The sequence below is a fragment of the Asterias amurensis genome, chromosome 9 (assembly GCF_032118995.1).
Source record: "Asterias amurensis chromosome 9, ASM3211899v1".
NCBI lineage: Eukaryota > Metazoa > Echinodermata > Asteroidea > Forcipulatida > Asteriidae > Asterias > Asterias amurensis.
The window spans coordinates 5,343,246-5,355,573 of record NC_092656.1 but is presented as its reverse complement, the minus strand read 5'-3'; the positions used below and the strand labels follow the sequence as shown (position 1 = coordinate 5,355,573).

General features: G+C 40.2%; 1 protein-coding gene across 1 annotated transcript in view; it reads left to right on the top strand.

Moving 5' to 3' along the window:
* The first annotated feature begins 8 nt into the window (after positions 1 to 8).
* Positions 9 to 12,328, top strand: part of LOC139942297 (uncharacterized) — a 32,846-nt gene continuing 20,526 nt past the window's right edge. The window contains exons 1-9 of the mRNA XM_071939112.1: positions 9 to 139; positions 3,660 to 4,631; positions 5,197 to 5,686; positions 5,990 to 6,168; positions 6,787 to 6,909; positions 7,379 to 7,566; positions 7,665 to 7,840; positions 11,086 to 11,411; positions 11,887 to 12,159. Coding sequence (XP_071795213.1) covers positions 3,708 to 4,631; positions 5,197 to 5,686; positions 5,990 to 6,168; positions 6,787 to 6,909; positions 7,379 to 7,566; positions 7,665 to 7,840; positions 11,086 to 11,411; positions 11,887 to 12,159 — 2,679 coding nt within the window. The 5' untranslated portion in view covers positions 9 to 139; positions 3,660 to 3,707. The remainder of the gene's footprint in view (positions 140 to 3,659; positions 4,632 to 5,196; positions 5,687 to 5,989; positions 6,169 to 6,786; positions 6,910 to 7,378; positions 7,567 to 7,664; positions 7,841 to 11,085; positions 11,412 to 11,886; positions 12,160 to 12,328) is intronic.

Here is a 12,328-nt window from a genome sequence, read left to right as displayed (position 1 = left end):
ACGCACCAACGGGAGACGGTTCTGAAGTCTTAGAAACTGAAAAAGATGCCGATGAAAAGAGAGAATTCTCCATCTCGTTGGAGACAATGATGAAGTTTTCCTGTTTGAGGAGAGTGTGCCCAAGTGTGGAGAAACTCAGGTACATATACATCTCTAGGCTGAGCTGAAAGTCAAATTACCTACGTGGCCAACTTGAAATGTTATTCCTAAATGGGCAAGGCTTTGTACTAGGGGGGGGGGAGGGGTCTGCTAGTAGAACCCCAGAAAGTCTATGGGAATATAATTTCGGCAGTGCACTAAGGCCAAGACCAAGTCATGGAAGGCAAGTTCATTGTTGTAGTAGAGACCACAAAGTCATAGATTGAGACATGGATTATCCTTCCAAGACTGAAACCTCGATGTCCAAGACCAAAAACCAAGACCTCACCATCGAGACAGACACTGAGATCTTATACTAATCTTGCTGTAAATAATAACATTTTTAAAGCCAACTTTCTTTTAATTATTGCTAAACCAAAGCCTTTTACCCAAATGATGGCTTTGCTAAGCCTTCACTGTGGGACTGTGGCTGTCACATAGCCACTATGTAGTTCAGGGAAAAAAAGTGAGACCATGCTGCACCGCCCTCCATGAAAAAACAAACATACCGCAGGGTTAGCTTTAAATTTGGGCTTTCAATTATTTGCCGTTTTGGGGGGTTGCTTTTTCTGTTTTTACATGTTTTTTGGTCGACTATGAAATTAAGGTTTCGAAAGGTCTTGACAAGATTCTGTGACATTTGCTCCGAGACCAAGTCTTCAAAATTGAGACCTCGAATAATCCAAGACCTACAAAAATTAGGTTCTCAAGACATCTCAATAATTTTGAAACTGTCTTGAGACCTACAAAACTGGCCTTGATACCTTAAGTATCCATGCTCGATAAAACCCAAACCAAGTCCCAAGTGTCATTATACAATATTATTTGTTGCGATCACGTCAACTAAAAAAATCCCTGTTTTTTTAAAATAAGTCCTTGGAATCCTTTTCCTGCACAGAAACTTTTGATTTTTGACAAGCAGTGCCTGTTGCGTACAATCAGTGCCTGTTATGTAACAACAAACTTAATTTAGCTAGAATACTTCCTGTGTGATGTAGAGGTATGACCTTTACTGTTGATTGCAACTCAATAAAATCAAAAGCCGGATAAAATCACAAGGAGTAAAATTTGTTTCAGTGCCATACATTTCCATTGATGATGCTCGGATAGCTCCCTCGCTGAAAGCTCGGAACTTAGGGGTTATTTTTGATTCATAGATGACACTTCAGCCACACATCAACAACATTGTTCGTCTGCCATCATATCAGGAATATAGGTAAGATTCGCAAGTACTTGGACAAAAGTGCAACTGAAAAGGTCATTCATGCATTTGTTACTTCTCGTCTTGACAACGGCAATGCTCTTCTCTACAGTCTTTATAACAACCAGATTTCCCAACTTCAACGTCTCCAAAATACCGCTGCCCGCATTGTGACACTGTCTAGAAAATCCTGTTCTATCACCCCCATTCTGAAACAAAACAACTACACTGGCTCCCTATCTCTCAACGAATCATCTTCAAGCTGATGCTCATTGTCCACAAAGCTCTTGATGGCAAGGCTCCCCACTATATTTCTGAACTGCTTCAAGTTTACACTTTATCAAGGAATCTTCGATCAAGTTCCATGCTTCTCCTCATTGAACCCAAGTCTCAACACTCATGGGGTGACATGTCTTTTTCTTCAGCTGCGCCACGCATCTGGAACTCTCTACCGCTTAATCTTCGATCTTGTCTTTGTACCGCAAAACTCAAGTCTCTTCTCAAAACTTATCTTATGTCACAGGTTTTCAAGGACTAATTTTGTTGTGTCTGTTTTTCTTTGTTTTGTTTTTGTTTTTGTTTTTTTGGTTTTACTGCGCCTTGAACACCCCAGCAGGGTGGATATGTGCGCATTACAAGTCTTATTATTATTATTATTAGCGGACAAACAATCTTCGCCCACACAGTGCCAGACCCAAAAGACAGTGTGGCATGCATCTGAAATACAAAGACTTTGCTCTAAATTGAATGAACTGGACAGAACTTTGAACTCGAAGGAGTTACATTGAAAACATGAAAGCATTGTTCTTTGTTTATTGAAGTTTGTTTAAAAGTTCATGCAGGACCGGTTTTCAATATTGCTAAGTTAAAAGTAAAAAAAAAAGTGGTTTATATTGTACGCATAGGTTACTGATAGAACAACTTTATTTGCATCCAATCGAGTCTTTAAACAAGTTGTAGAAATTGCCTAGTCAGAAACATACCTGACATGTAGTAAGTCAGAAAATAGGCTACTGTGAAAGCATTTTAGGCTATCTCCATTTGTTTCCCATTGTTTACAAAAGTTGAGACTTTGTCTAAAAAGGGACGGATGTTGTGTTTATGAGCGACTCACAGCGCTAGTCTAATTACCATTAGATCAAAGGTCGTGTGTGCAAAATGGCATTCATTATTTCAATTCATTGACAAAAAGGGACATTCATGTTGGTAACTCTTCACATGGGTAGTTTGTTACGTAGTCTGGTCAATGTGAAATCAATGCCAAATTTCATGACATAGATCCTAAGAAGAATAAATGGGGAAATCCCCAATGTTACACAGCAGGGGTTTTTCCAAAAGTGAGAAATTTCTCATGAATATGTATCAGGCTGCACTAACAAACAAATCACAAAGCAGATACTTGTACCTTGTCACATGAGGTCTTACAATTATTGCAGATAAGGCCACATCAAAAAAAATTGTTGATCGTCCCCGCCCGACCGTTCAAAACCCCCCGACCTCATTATTTTTTTTTTTTTTACTTTTTTTTTTTTAATCATAAAAACAACCTTTTCAATGATATTTTGGTCAAATTTGGCTCCACACTGCACCGCACACACAGTAACATCTAAAATACAACGGTTGAAAAGATGATTAAAGAAGGTTTTTATTCATGTTGGCAAAGCAAGAACAATTTTTCAAATATTTACTTGGGCTACACTGTGCTTAGTTGTTTGAAAAAGTTTACAGAAAATGTCATCTAGGAGTTAAATTTGTTTGACAAAACTATTGAAAACACCAAAAACACACAAACCCTCTGTTTTATAGTGATTTTGATGATTTATTTATTCTTGATTTCATGTTTGGCATGTCAAAAAAATAAAAAGTAAAAACACCTCCCTCCCTCCCCCCTCAGCAAAAAAAAAAAGGTTGATCAACAATTTTTTTATTTATGTGGCCTAAGTTGGGAAGTCGCAGTTTTATTCAATTCCAAGAATAAGTTTAATATGTGCTTTGTGCATGAACTTCCTTCACCGATGATAGTTGGTTCACATTTAGACACAGAATCACTGTTGTTCAGGTTTTGACTCAGGTAAGTAAAGACGGAATTCGGGAAAGAACTGAGTATACAAGCACTAACACAGATCAGTGTAAGTGTAAAACCAAAATGATCATCTATCCTATACTTATTCAGGGACCAGACCTATTTCCCTTCCAGTTTCAGTGTGATCCATCAGAATAATGACATAAAGGCAAAACATGGCCGCTAAATAATGTTAATGTAGGGAATGCAGGTTTGATTTTGACTTTGTATTATTTTTTGCGGTTCTTTTCTTTATAGTAAGTAAAACTGTATTCAAGTCAACCGGAGAAGCATCTAGGTGAAAACATGGCGTCATCTAAACAACCTGAGAAGCAGCAGAAAGGGGCTTCCCACGTATTAGGGAGGACCGTTGAGAACAACTTCTTGGATGGAGATTCCTGGCCTGCACTTAGGGATTCAGGTTTGACTGTGAATAAAGCGAGATTTCGGTTACAGAGTTACAAAGATAATGCTGCCGTTAAACGGAAAGAGGAACATTCCAAGCAAAAACAACCAGCTGAAAAGTGGCAGAAGATACAAATAATACAGCAAGTTGAGCAGCAATCTGTCATACCAAAACAGAGGCAACAACAGCAACAACCTGTACGCCAACTTAAGGCAGCTCCGAGACAAAAGATCGCCAAGCAGCAGGATCCAAAGCAGAGCAGGGAAGATGCTGCAGCCGAGAACATTATTACTAACCTAGCGGAAGCAAACGAACTTGTGACTGTCAGTCGTGTCGTGGAACTTCTAAAGCAGCAGTTCCAAGTCACAAATCTGAGAGGGCTTCGAGTTAACAGAGAGACGGACATCCCTTCAATTAATCAGTTGGTGAGGCTCCAGGCAAAAGTCAATGCCTTTATTCAGGCGTTTGTCAAAGTCCGGGCTATTTGCACTCTCTATGAGCTCAAGGAATGTCTGGCCATGGTAGAGGCCCCATTTGACTGTACTGACAAGCTTGACTATTCTTCCCTCGAGCTTGGACCGTTGGTCAAGCAGCCACTCGTCTGGGACTTCTTCAAGTTTCCACCAACCAAAGATGATTCTGATATCCCTAAAATCACAACTTTGGACATCCTGGAGAACCTGAGGGTCTACCTGCAAGTTAACAATATGTGGAGGTCAAAGGTCAAGCTGGAACACTTCATGGAGTACCTTATCAAAGAGTATAACGTGGAAGGACCTTGGGACTTGGGAGTCAAGATAAACAGTCTCGGTCTTGGCATTGCGGTGAGTAGTCAGTTATTTTGAAAAACTTGAAAGGTGATAAGTTCTTGCGATAATAGTGCGTTTAATGTCTGACTATAGGCGTGCCAGTCACCCACACTTTATGGGCCCGGGCTCTGTATAGGTTGTTGATTCAATGGTCACTATCTCCTAGTCTGACACTTGACTAACCAACACTTCACCATAACCACCAAAAGAAACAGTTACCTAAAACAGAACTTCAAAAGTTGAGACATTTGGTCTAGAAGGTGTTCCCTTTTCTCTTGGAGACAAACTTATCTGGGCCCAGTTTCATGGCTCTGCTCTGCACGATCACCATTCTCCACTAGGACGGCAAGCGCCAAATTTCTGCGCTAGCCTTGTGTTAAAGATGCCTTAACTATAGAGTTTGCATGCGTGAGCCATAATTCCCCGCTTTTGTCTCAAAGCATTCAGAGAATGCAGGCAGGCAAGATAATGTACTACAATGTCTATATGGGAAGATTTTACAGAAATCAAAGTCGAATGGTAAGCTCTGTACTAAGTTTTTTAATTGTATTTTTTGTTTTGATTAATTTTAAATTACCAGGCTATTAAGACGGCTCAACGAGAGCAGAAGAACGTCATGGATCAAGCTCGCAAGGAAATGAAGACACGCATGAAAGATGATGCAGAAGAGGCCATGGAACGAATACGCAAGGCTGTGATGTCACCAGCGGACATCACCGGTCACGAGTTCACCCCCGGGCCCCAGCTTGAGCTGCGCCATCGCTACGTCAACATGTCGGCTGCGGAAGCCATCAACTCCGTCTTCGACAAAGCCATCAAGCTAGTGGAGTACGACCGAGATTTACATCACTTCTGTCTGGCGCTGATTAAGGTGGTGTCAAAACCGCTGAGCTGCTCTCTGTTTCAGCTGGCGCTGTGCACTGGAGACCTCAAGGAGCCTGACGACCTCCCAAAGGGCTTGCTGGATTCTGATTTCGAAGAAGAATATGATGATGACGATGATGACTATGATGAAGAGGACAAAGGACCTGATGGCGACAGGATCACCTCAAAAACTCAACCAACTGAAGGTAATTTTTTAAGGTCTTCTTCATCTCTGAAGCCTAGTTGCTTGCATTTCAAAGTCCATAGAATTATTACATCACTGGCAGCCATCTTGTTTTTTTCTCATCAATGTATCAAACCGAGGCTAGAATAGACTGTGCATGCTAAGCAAAAATTGAGTCAGGAACCAGCCACAACAATGAAAACTTAATTTATTTGGGCTGGTAACCGTTTCTGCTGAACAATTATGTTCTGTGCTTCATTCAGGCTTTATGAAAGTGAGCCCTGCTGTGACATTTCAAGTCTCATGAATTTTGTTTCTACTTTAGATCAAGTGAAGCAAGAGCTACTGTGTTATTTTGATCGCCTGCAGCATGGCATTCCTAACCTCAAGGACCTTGCACGCATTGAGACTAAAGTCTGTCAGCATTTTGGCTTCCAGAACTTCCTAACCCTCAGTCGAGCCAAAAAGACGTTCTTGGAGTTTCTCTCAATTGATCACCCGGGGGTAAGAAAATTACTTAATTATCAAAAATATGTTTTAATTTGTGTAATATTTTGGAGTATTTCATACACATCGGTCACATTTGGCATGTTGATATGAAGCCCTTTAAAGGGAAGGTACACTATTGGTAATTGTCAAAGACTAGCCTTCACAGTTGGTGTATCTAAACATATGCATGAAATAACAAACCTGTGAAAATTTGGGCTCAATTGGTCATCGAAGTTGGGAGAAATTGATGAGAGAAAAAAACACCCTTGTGGGACAAATTTTTGTGTTTTCTGCTAGGAATAAAAGACTTCTGGCTAGAAGTCTTTTATAATTTTGGTGAGAAATTACCTCTTTCTCAAAAACCATGTTACTTCAGAGGGAGTCGTTTCCCACAATGTTTCATACTATCAACAGCTCTCCAATGCTCATTACCAAGTCAGTTTTTAAGTTGATTATTGTTTTGAGTAATTACCAAACGTGTACCTTCCCTTTAATGTGAGTCAAGTTTTATAAGCCACCCTTCGGGCGTGAAAAGCGCTATGTAAAAACTAATTTTTATTATTATTAATTTTATAAGTGAACTCACCACAGGCTAATTTGAAGTTTTCCATATTTTTTCTTTCCATTGACTAGATACTCGAAAGCGTAGGCGGTACCCTGATGGGTCTGGCATCAGGGAAACCCAGCCAGGGCTCCGTCTATCGACCCTCCCGCTTGGACCTGGTAGAATTCATCCGACAGTGTGACCCACACAAGGTTAGTATCCAGGATGACGCATGGGTGACATTGGTGAGATCTCAGCCTGAGCTGTCCGTTGATACCAGAAACACCAATTGCAGCCTGGGCTATTTCATAGAGCTGCTTAAGCAGAAAATATAGTATAACATACGTTTACTGAGCAGAAATGAGCAGGATACCAGTCATAAATTACACATGTGACATGGTGGTTAGATTGGTAACCTATAAGGTAAGCCGCTACAACCTACCTGGCTTTTATTTTGGACCTTGCCTCCACGCGCTTTCCCGCTAGTTTATTCTTATTCTGTCTTTTATAAATGTATAACAATAAAGTTCTGTAATTTGTGAAAAATAATCTTAATTTAATTTAATTGAATTGAACATGGGTAGTAATGGTGTACAAGATACTTTGGTTAAAAAGCATATAATAAATGCCTATTTTATAATTTTGTTAAATGGAACTTTTTAAATTTCTCTCATCTTTCAGGAGTCTCAAGACACTCTAGATTGCTGCCTGCGTGCTCATTACCAGGTTGGCACTGTGGAGGAACTTGGTCATGGACCCGTCAATCGTTTGAGTCAACCGCTTATCAAGATGCCCGCTACATTAGGCGGGCATTATCAACAAGACTCTAATGCAGTCATCTATGAGACGGCCTTGTGTGCTGCTAATAGGTAAAGTTGATCTCAATAAAGCATCCCAGAACTCAGGGATGTAATTTCTCTGTTTTTAACCAGAAATCCTAATATAATTTCCTTTTGTGATGTTTCAGGAGGAACGAAAGCAAGAACAAGGAGGTCGGGTTGTTTGGGTCGCAGCAAGTGGAGGGCGCCCTCTTGTGTTTGCAGTCTGCCCCTCTACTGGAGGACCTAGCCGAGTGGTCTCATTGGACGATGGTCTTTGAGCCGGAACACGGTGACCTGAAAGCATTTCTTGAGAGAAACCTGGGTATGTGATTATGGTTTTAGATTTGAGGATTTCTTGTTGGTGTATTGTGCAAAAGAGATGACTATTTGCAGAGGGCAATACATGTTCAGCTTCTGGTATTTTTAGTGGATCGGTGGATGGTTATTTCATGTGTTCATTTCTATCATACGTTTCATTCAGAAAAAGAGTTGCAAAACGAAAAATTAAGATTGCACAACCACACAGTTTTCAGAATGGGGAAGAGGACTCTGTGCTATTGTCACCTTTTTTTCTTGCTTTTTTGTTTTCTGGTGGGGGGGGGTCGCCATTTGCACACAAAAAATGTAAAAAAATTAATGTCCTTATGTTCAATTTGTCAATAAAATAAATGGTGCATGAAAGGGTTAAAGGGACACACCGGCTCACCGTTTACGCAATTTAGGGGTGTAGAATCATAAATAATGTTTTTATAGATGGTTGCATCAAAATGTCACGTATTTAGCGAAAAATGATTAAAGAAACCCAAAGTGGTAAAAGGCCAGCGTATACGTGTTTCCAGCCGTCGCAACTGTCAAATCTTCGTGACATTGTCGCACAATGTTGTAAGTAGACTGGTGCTTTGTTTATAGCAACGTTTTACTATGACGCAGCATAAGGATCCAGTCTATCCATACAACCAGCATAAACGGATCAGGCAAATCCTTCGACGATGGACATAGACCTTCGTGCTTCGACGTACATCCAAAGATAATCACGAAGAACACAAAGAAACTAACCCAGAATATGATGGGACAGTGACAAGTAAATAAAGCTTTACTGGCCCCAATAAACTAGGCCTACTACCGCACAGCCATGATGCAGTTTGGAATGCGATCGATCATGGCGTTATGTGCTCCCGACGTGCCAGGACCCAATTTCATAATGCCTGCATAGTGGCTCAAAATTTGCTTAGCACAAAATAGTATTGCAAAGCTGAAACGTATTACCAGCCAAATTTTAATTAAATTTTAAAAAATTTGGCTGGTGCCCGACTAAATTTGTAAACAGTAAAGAAAACTTGTAAGCAGTATTTTCTGCTAAACAGATGAAACTGATCAATGGGCCCTGTTCACAGTGAAAGATTTTTTTATCTCGGGGGGGGGGGGGGGGAGTGCATCTTGAGGGATTCAAAAGCGTCCTTGTGAGAATGTATTTTGAAACGTAAGCGTAGCTGCAAATATTGAAACGAAAGCCTAGCTTGACTCGGGATTGAAAGCGTACCTTTTGATTACAGCGTAACTGGAACCTAAACATATCTTGGATTGTTTAAGTGTAGCTGAGTAGCTGCGTAGCTTGAAATGTAACCAGTAGCTGAGTAGCTGCGTAGTTTGAAACGTAACCATTTCTTTCGGAACGTAAGCATTTTTTTTTTAGCGTAAGCATATCTTGGTATGTAAGCATAGCTGGGTATTTTGGAACGTAAAAGTAGCTGCGTATGAAACGTAAGCCTAGCTTGACTGGGGATTGAACGGGTACCTTTTGATTATAGCGTAATTGGAACCAAATTGTATCTTGGATTAAGTGTAGCTGAGAAGCTGTGTAGCTTGGAACGTAACCAAATCTATTGGAACGTAACCATATTTTTCGGAACGTAAGCATATCTTGGAACGTAAGCGTAGCTGGGTATTTTGGAATGTAAACGTAGCTGCGTATGGAACGTAAGCGTAACTTGACTTAGGATTGAAAGCGTACCTTTTGTTATTATAGCGTAACTTGAAGGAACGTGAGCAAAACTTGGAATGTAAGCGTAGGTGAGTAGCTGTGTAGCTTAGAACATAACCTGATCTATTGGAATGTAAGCATATCTTGGAACGTAAGCGTAGCTGGGTATCTTGGAACGTTAACGTAGCTGCGTATGGACCGTAAGTGTAGTTTGACTCGGGCTTGAAAACATACCTGTTGATATTATAGCGTAACTTGAAGGAACGTAAGCGTAGCTGAGTATCTGCGTAGCTTGGAACAGAACCAAATAATACCTGAACAATCTCAAAAATAACACTTCATTCACAGAATTAAAAAATTCTATTTTTTGACAAAATAATGCTTTGATGGAATTTTGTTTTATCTTTTTGTTTCAACCTTTTACAAAATTCTTATTCACTTGTCCTTTTTTACGATCGGGGCTCCGTTTTTTTTTATCCTTTTTTTCTTCTTTGTAAAACATTTTTTAAGCTACTCACACACTAACACTGTCAATCAAAATTCGGTATTCCTACGTTTTGACTTAATCAATCTTTTTTAATTACCTGAAAACTCCTAACAAAAAGAAACTAGGAGCCATGAAACAAAACAGAGCATTATGCGATCATAAGAAATAACTGAATCGACACGAGGTAACCTACTGACAAACCCACGATGACAAACAAGTACTTTGATGTCTGGCTCCCAGATGAAACTGATCAATGGGCCCTGTTCACAGTGAAAGATTTTTTTATCTCGGGGGGGGGGGGGGGAGTGCATCTTGAGGGATTCAAAAGCGTCCTTGTGAGAATGTATTTTGAAACGTAAGCGTAGCTGCAAATATTGAAACGAAAGCCTAGCTTGACTCGGGATTGAAAGCGTACCTTTTGATTACAGCGTAACTGGAACCTAAACATATCTTGGATAGTAAAACTAGCCCGGAAGGTCAGGTGATTGTTTGTATCACTTTTTGGTTAGAACAATCACGCGACCTGCGTTTTTGTCTTATAATGCTCAAAAACGGCTAAATTTGATGATTTTTTTTTTAAAGCCATGGACCCTTTTGGTTCAGAAAAAAAAAATAAAAGTTCACAGATTTACAAATAATTTACAGGGTTTACAGAAGGTAATGGTGAAAGACTTCTCTTGAAATATTAGTCCATGAAATGCTTTACTTTTTGAGAAAACAGTAAAACAATATAAATTCTCGATAGCGAGAATTACGGATTTATTTTAAACACATGTCATGACACGGTGAAACGCGCGGAAACAAGAGTGGGTTTTCCCGTTATTTTCTCCCGACTCCGATGACCGCTCGAGCCTAAATTTTTACACGTTTGTTGTTTTATATATAAGTTGTGATACACGAAGTGTGGGACTTGGACAATACTGTTTACCGAAAGTGTATAATGGCTTTAAGGACTGTTCTTCTTCATTCCCGGAAGACAGTTGAAGTCATATTTTAGTCTATTTTGTAGCCCAAATAGCCCAATTCGGCCGGTGTGTCCCTTTAACTGATGTTATATTTCGAGCATAGCTTTTTTTCTTATGTTTTTGATTTCTTGCAGGTTTGACTCTGTCTCCACCAATCAAGATCAATGCCTTGGAAGTGAGACCAGGAGTCCTGCTTCGATTGGCCACTGAAACGTCCAATGATTTGTTCGCCGCTGCTGCAAAGAGCGGTGACAGTGTCAACACCGTCGGCCATCTTGTCTCTCTGGTAGTGAAGGATGGTCCTCGTAAAGTACCTTTGGCATTGCTAAGCAACCACATGGAGTCGGCTCTGAATGTGATGGGCGTGGGCGTGGCCTCGGATCACGGAGATGTGGTTGGATTCATTTTGGAATGCCTCGAAGCTGTACCCTTGCAAATTAGTCAGGCTGTAGTAAGACAGGTAAGTAAAAAGTGATTCATTGTTTCTAGCAGCCATTGTTACTTTTGTAAACTCTCTTTCTTGTTGTTTAAGTGTTAATATTGACCAATTTGACATCAATCAGATTTTGGACTTGACCTCTCTCCAATATACTTTGAGAGCCTGATACATCTTCATGCACCACCCAGGCAGCTAAGTTTCTTCACATTCCATGTACACGCCACGCATGGGGAACCGGATCCTTCTCACACTCAGGCCTATCTCTATGGAATGACCCGCTCCCCAAGTCTTTGACAAGTTACTACATATATACATACTTAAAAACTCATTTAAAAACCTATTGTTATATGCTTAAAGTGTCATCTACATGTATCTTTATGATAGGCCCCTTGCTTCTGCATGTCTCCTGTGCCAGGAGTGTCTTTTAGACAGACATTGTGCATTATAAATGGCAGCTATTATTAATATTCATGGGGGATGTTTTTCTCTTCTCAAGGTCTTCCTAAATCCACTTGTGAATGTTCTTGGGTCAGAGGTCAAATCAAGGCAGTTGATTCTCGCTGCCTGCAAAACAACACGACAGAAGAGCAGAATCCAGAGTCTGGGGCTCCTACTGGGTATCAGCCAATGGAAAGACAGCTTTCTGGAGCAGAGAATGCCCCGGAACATGGATAACCAGCAGGACTTCTCAGGAGATGAGGAGGAGTTTGACGTCAGTAATTTCTTGACGTTAAAGAAATCTAATCAAGCTGAAGAAAGACCTCCAAAGGTGAATTACTTGCTGGAAATCTTGTCTATTTAAAAAAAAAATGCTTTATGCAAATACAAATGATTTTAAAGAATGTTTGAAGCTTTGCATGGTGTGAACAGTTTGAAGCTTTTTGCATGGTGTCAAAAGTTTGAAGCTTTGCATGGTGTGGAAAAAAGATCATGTATAA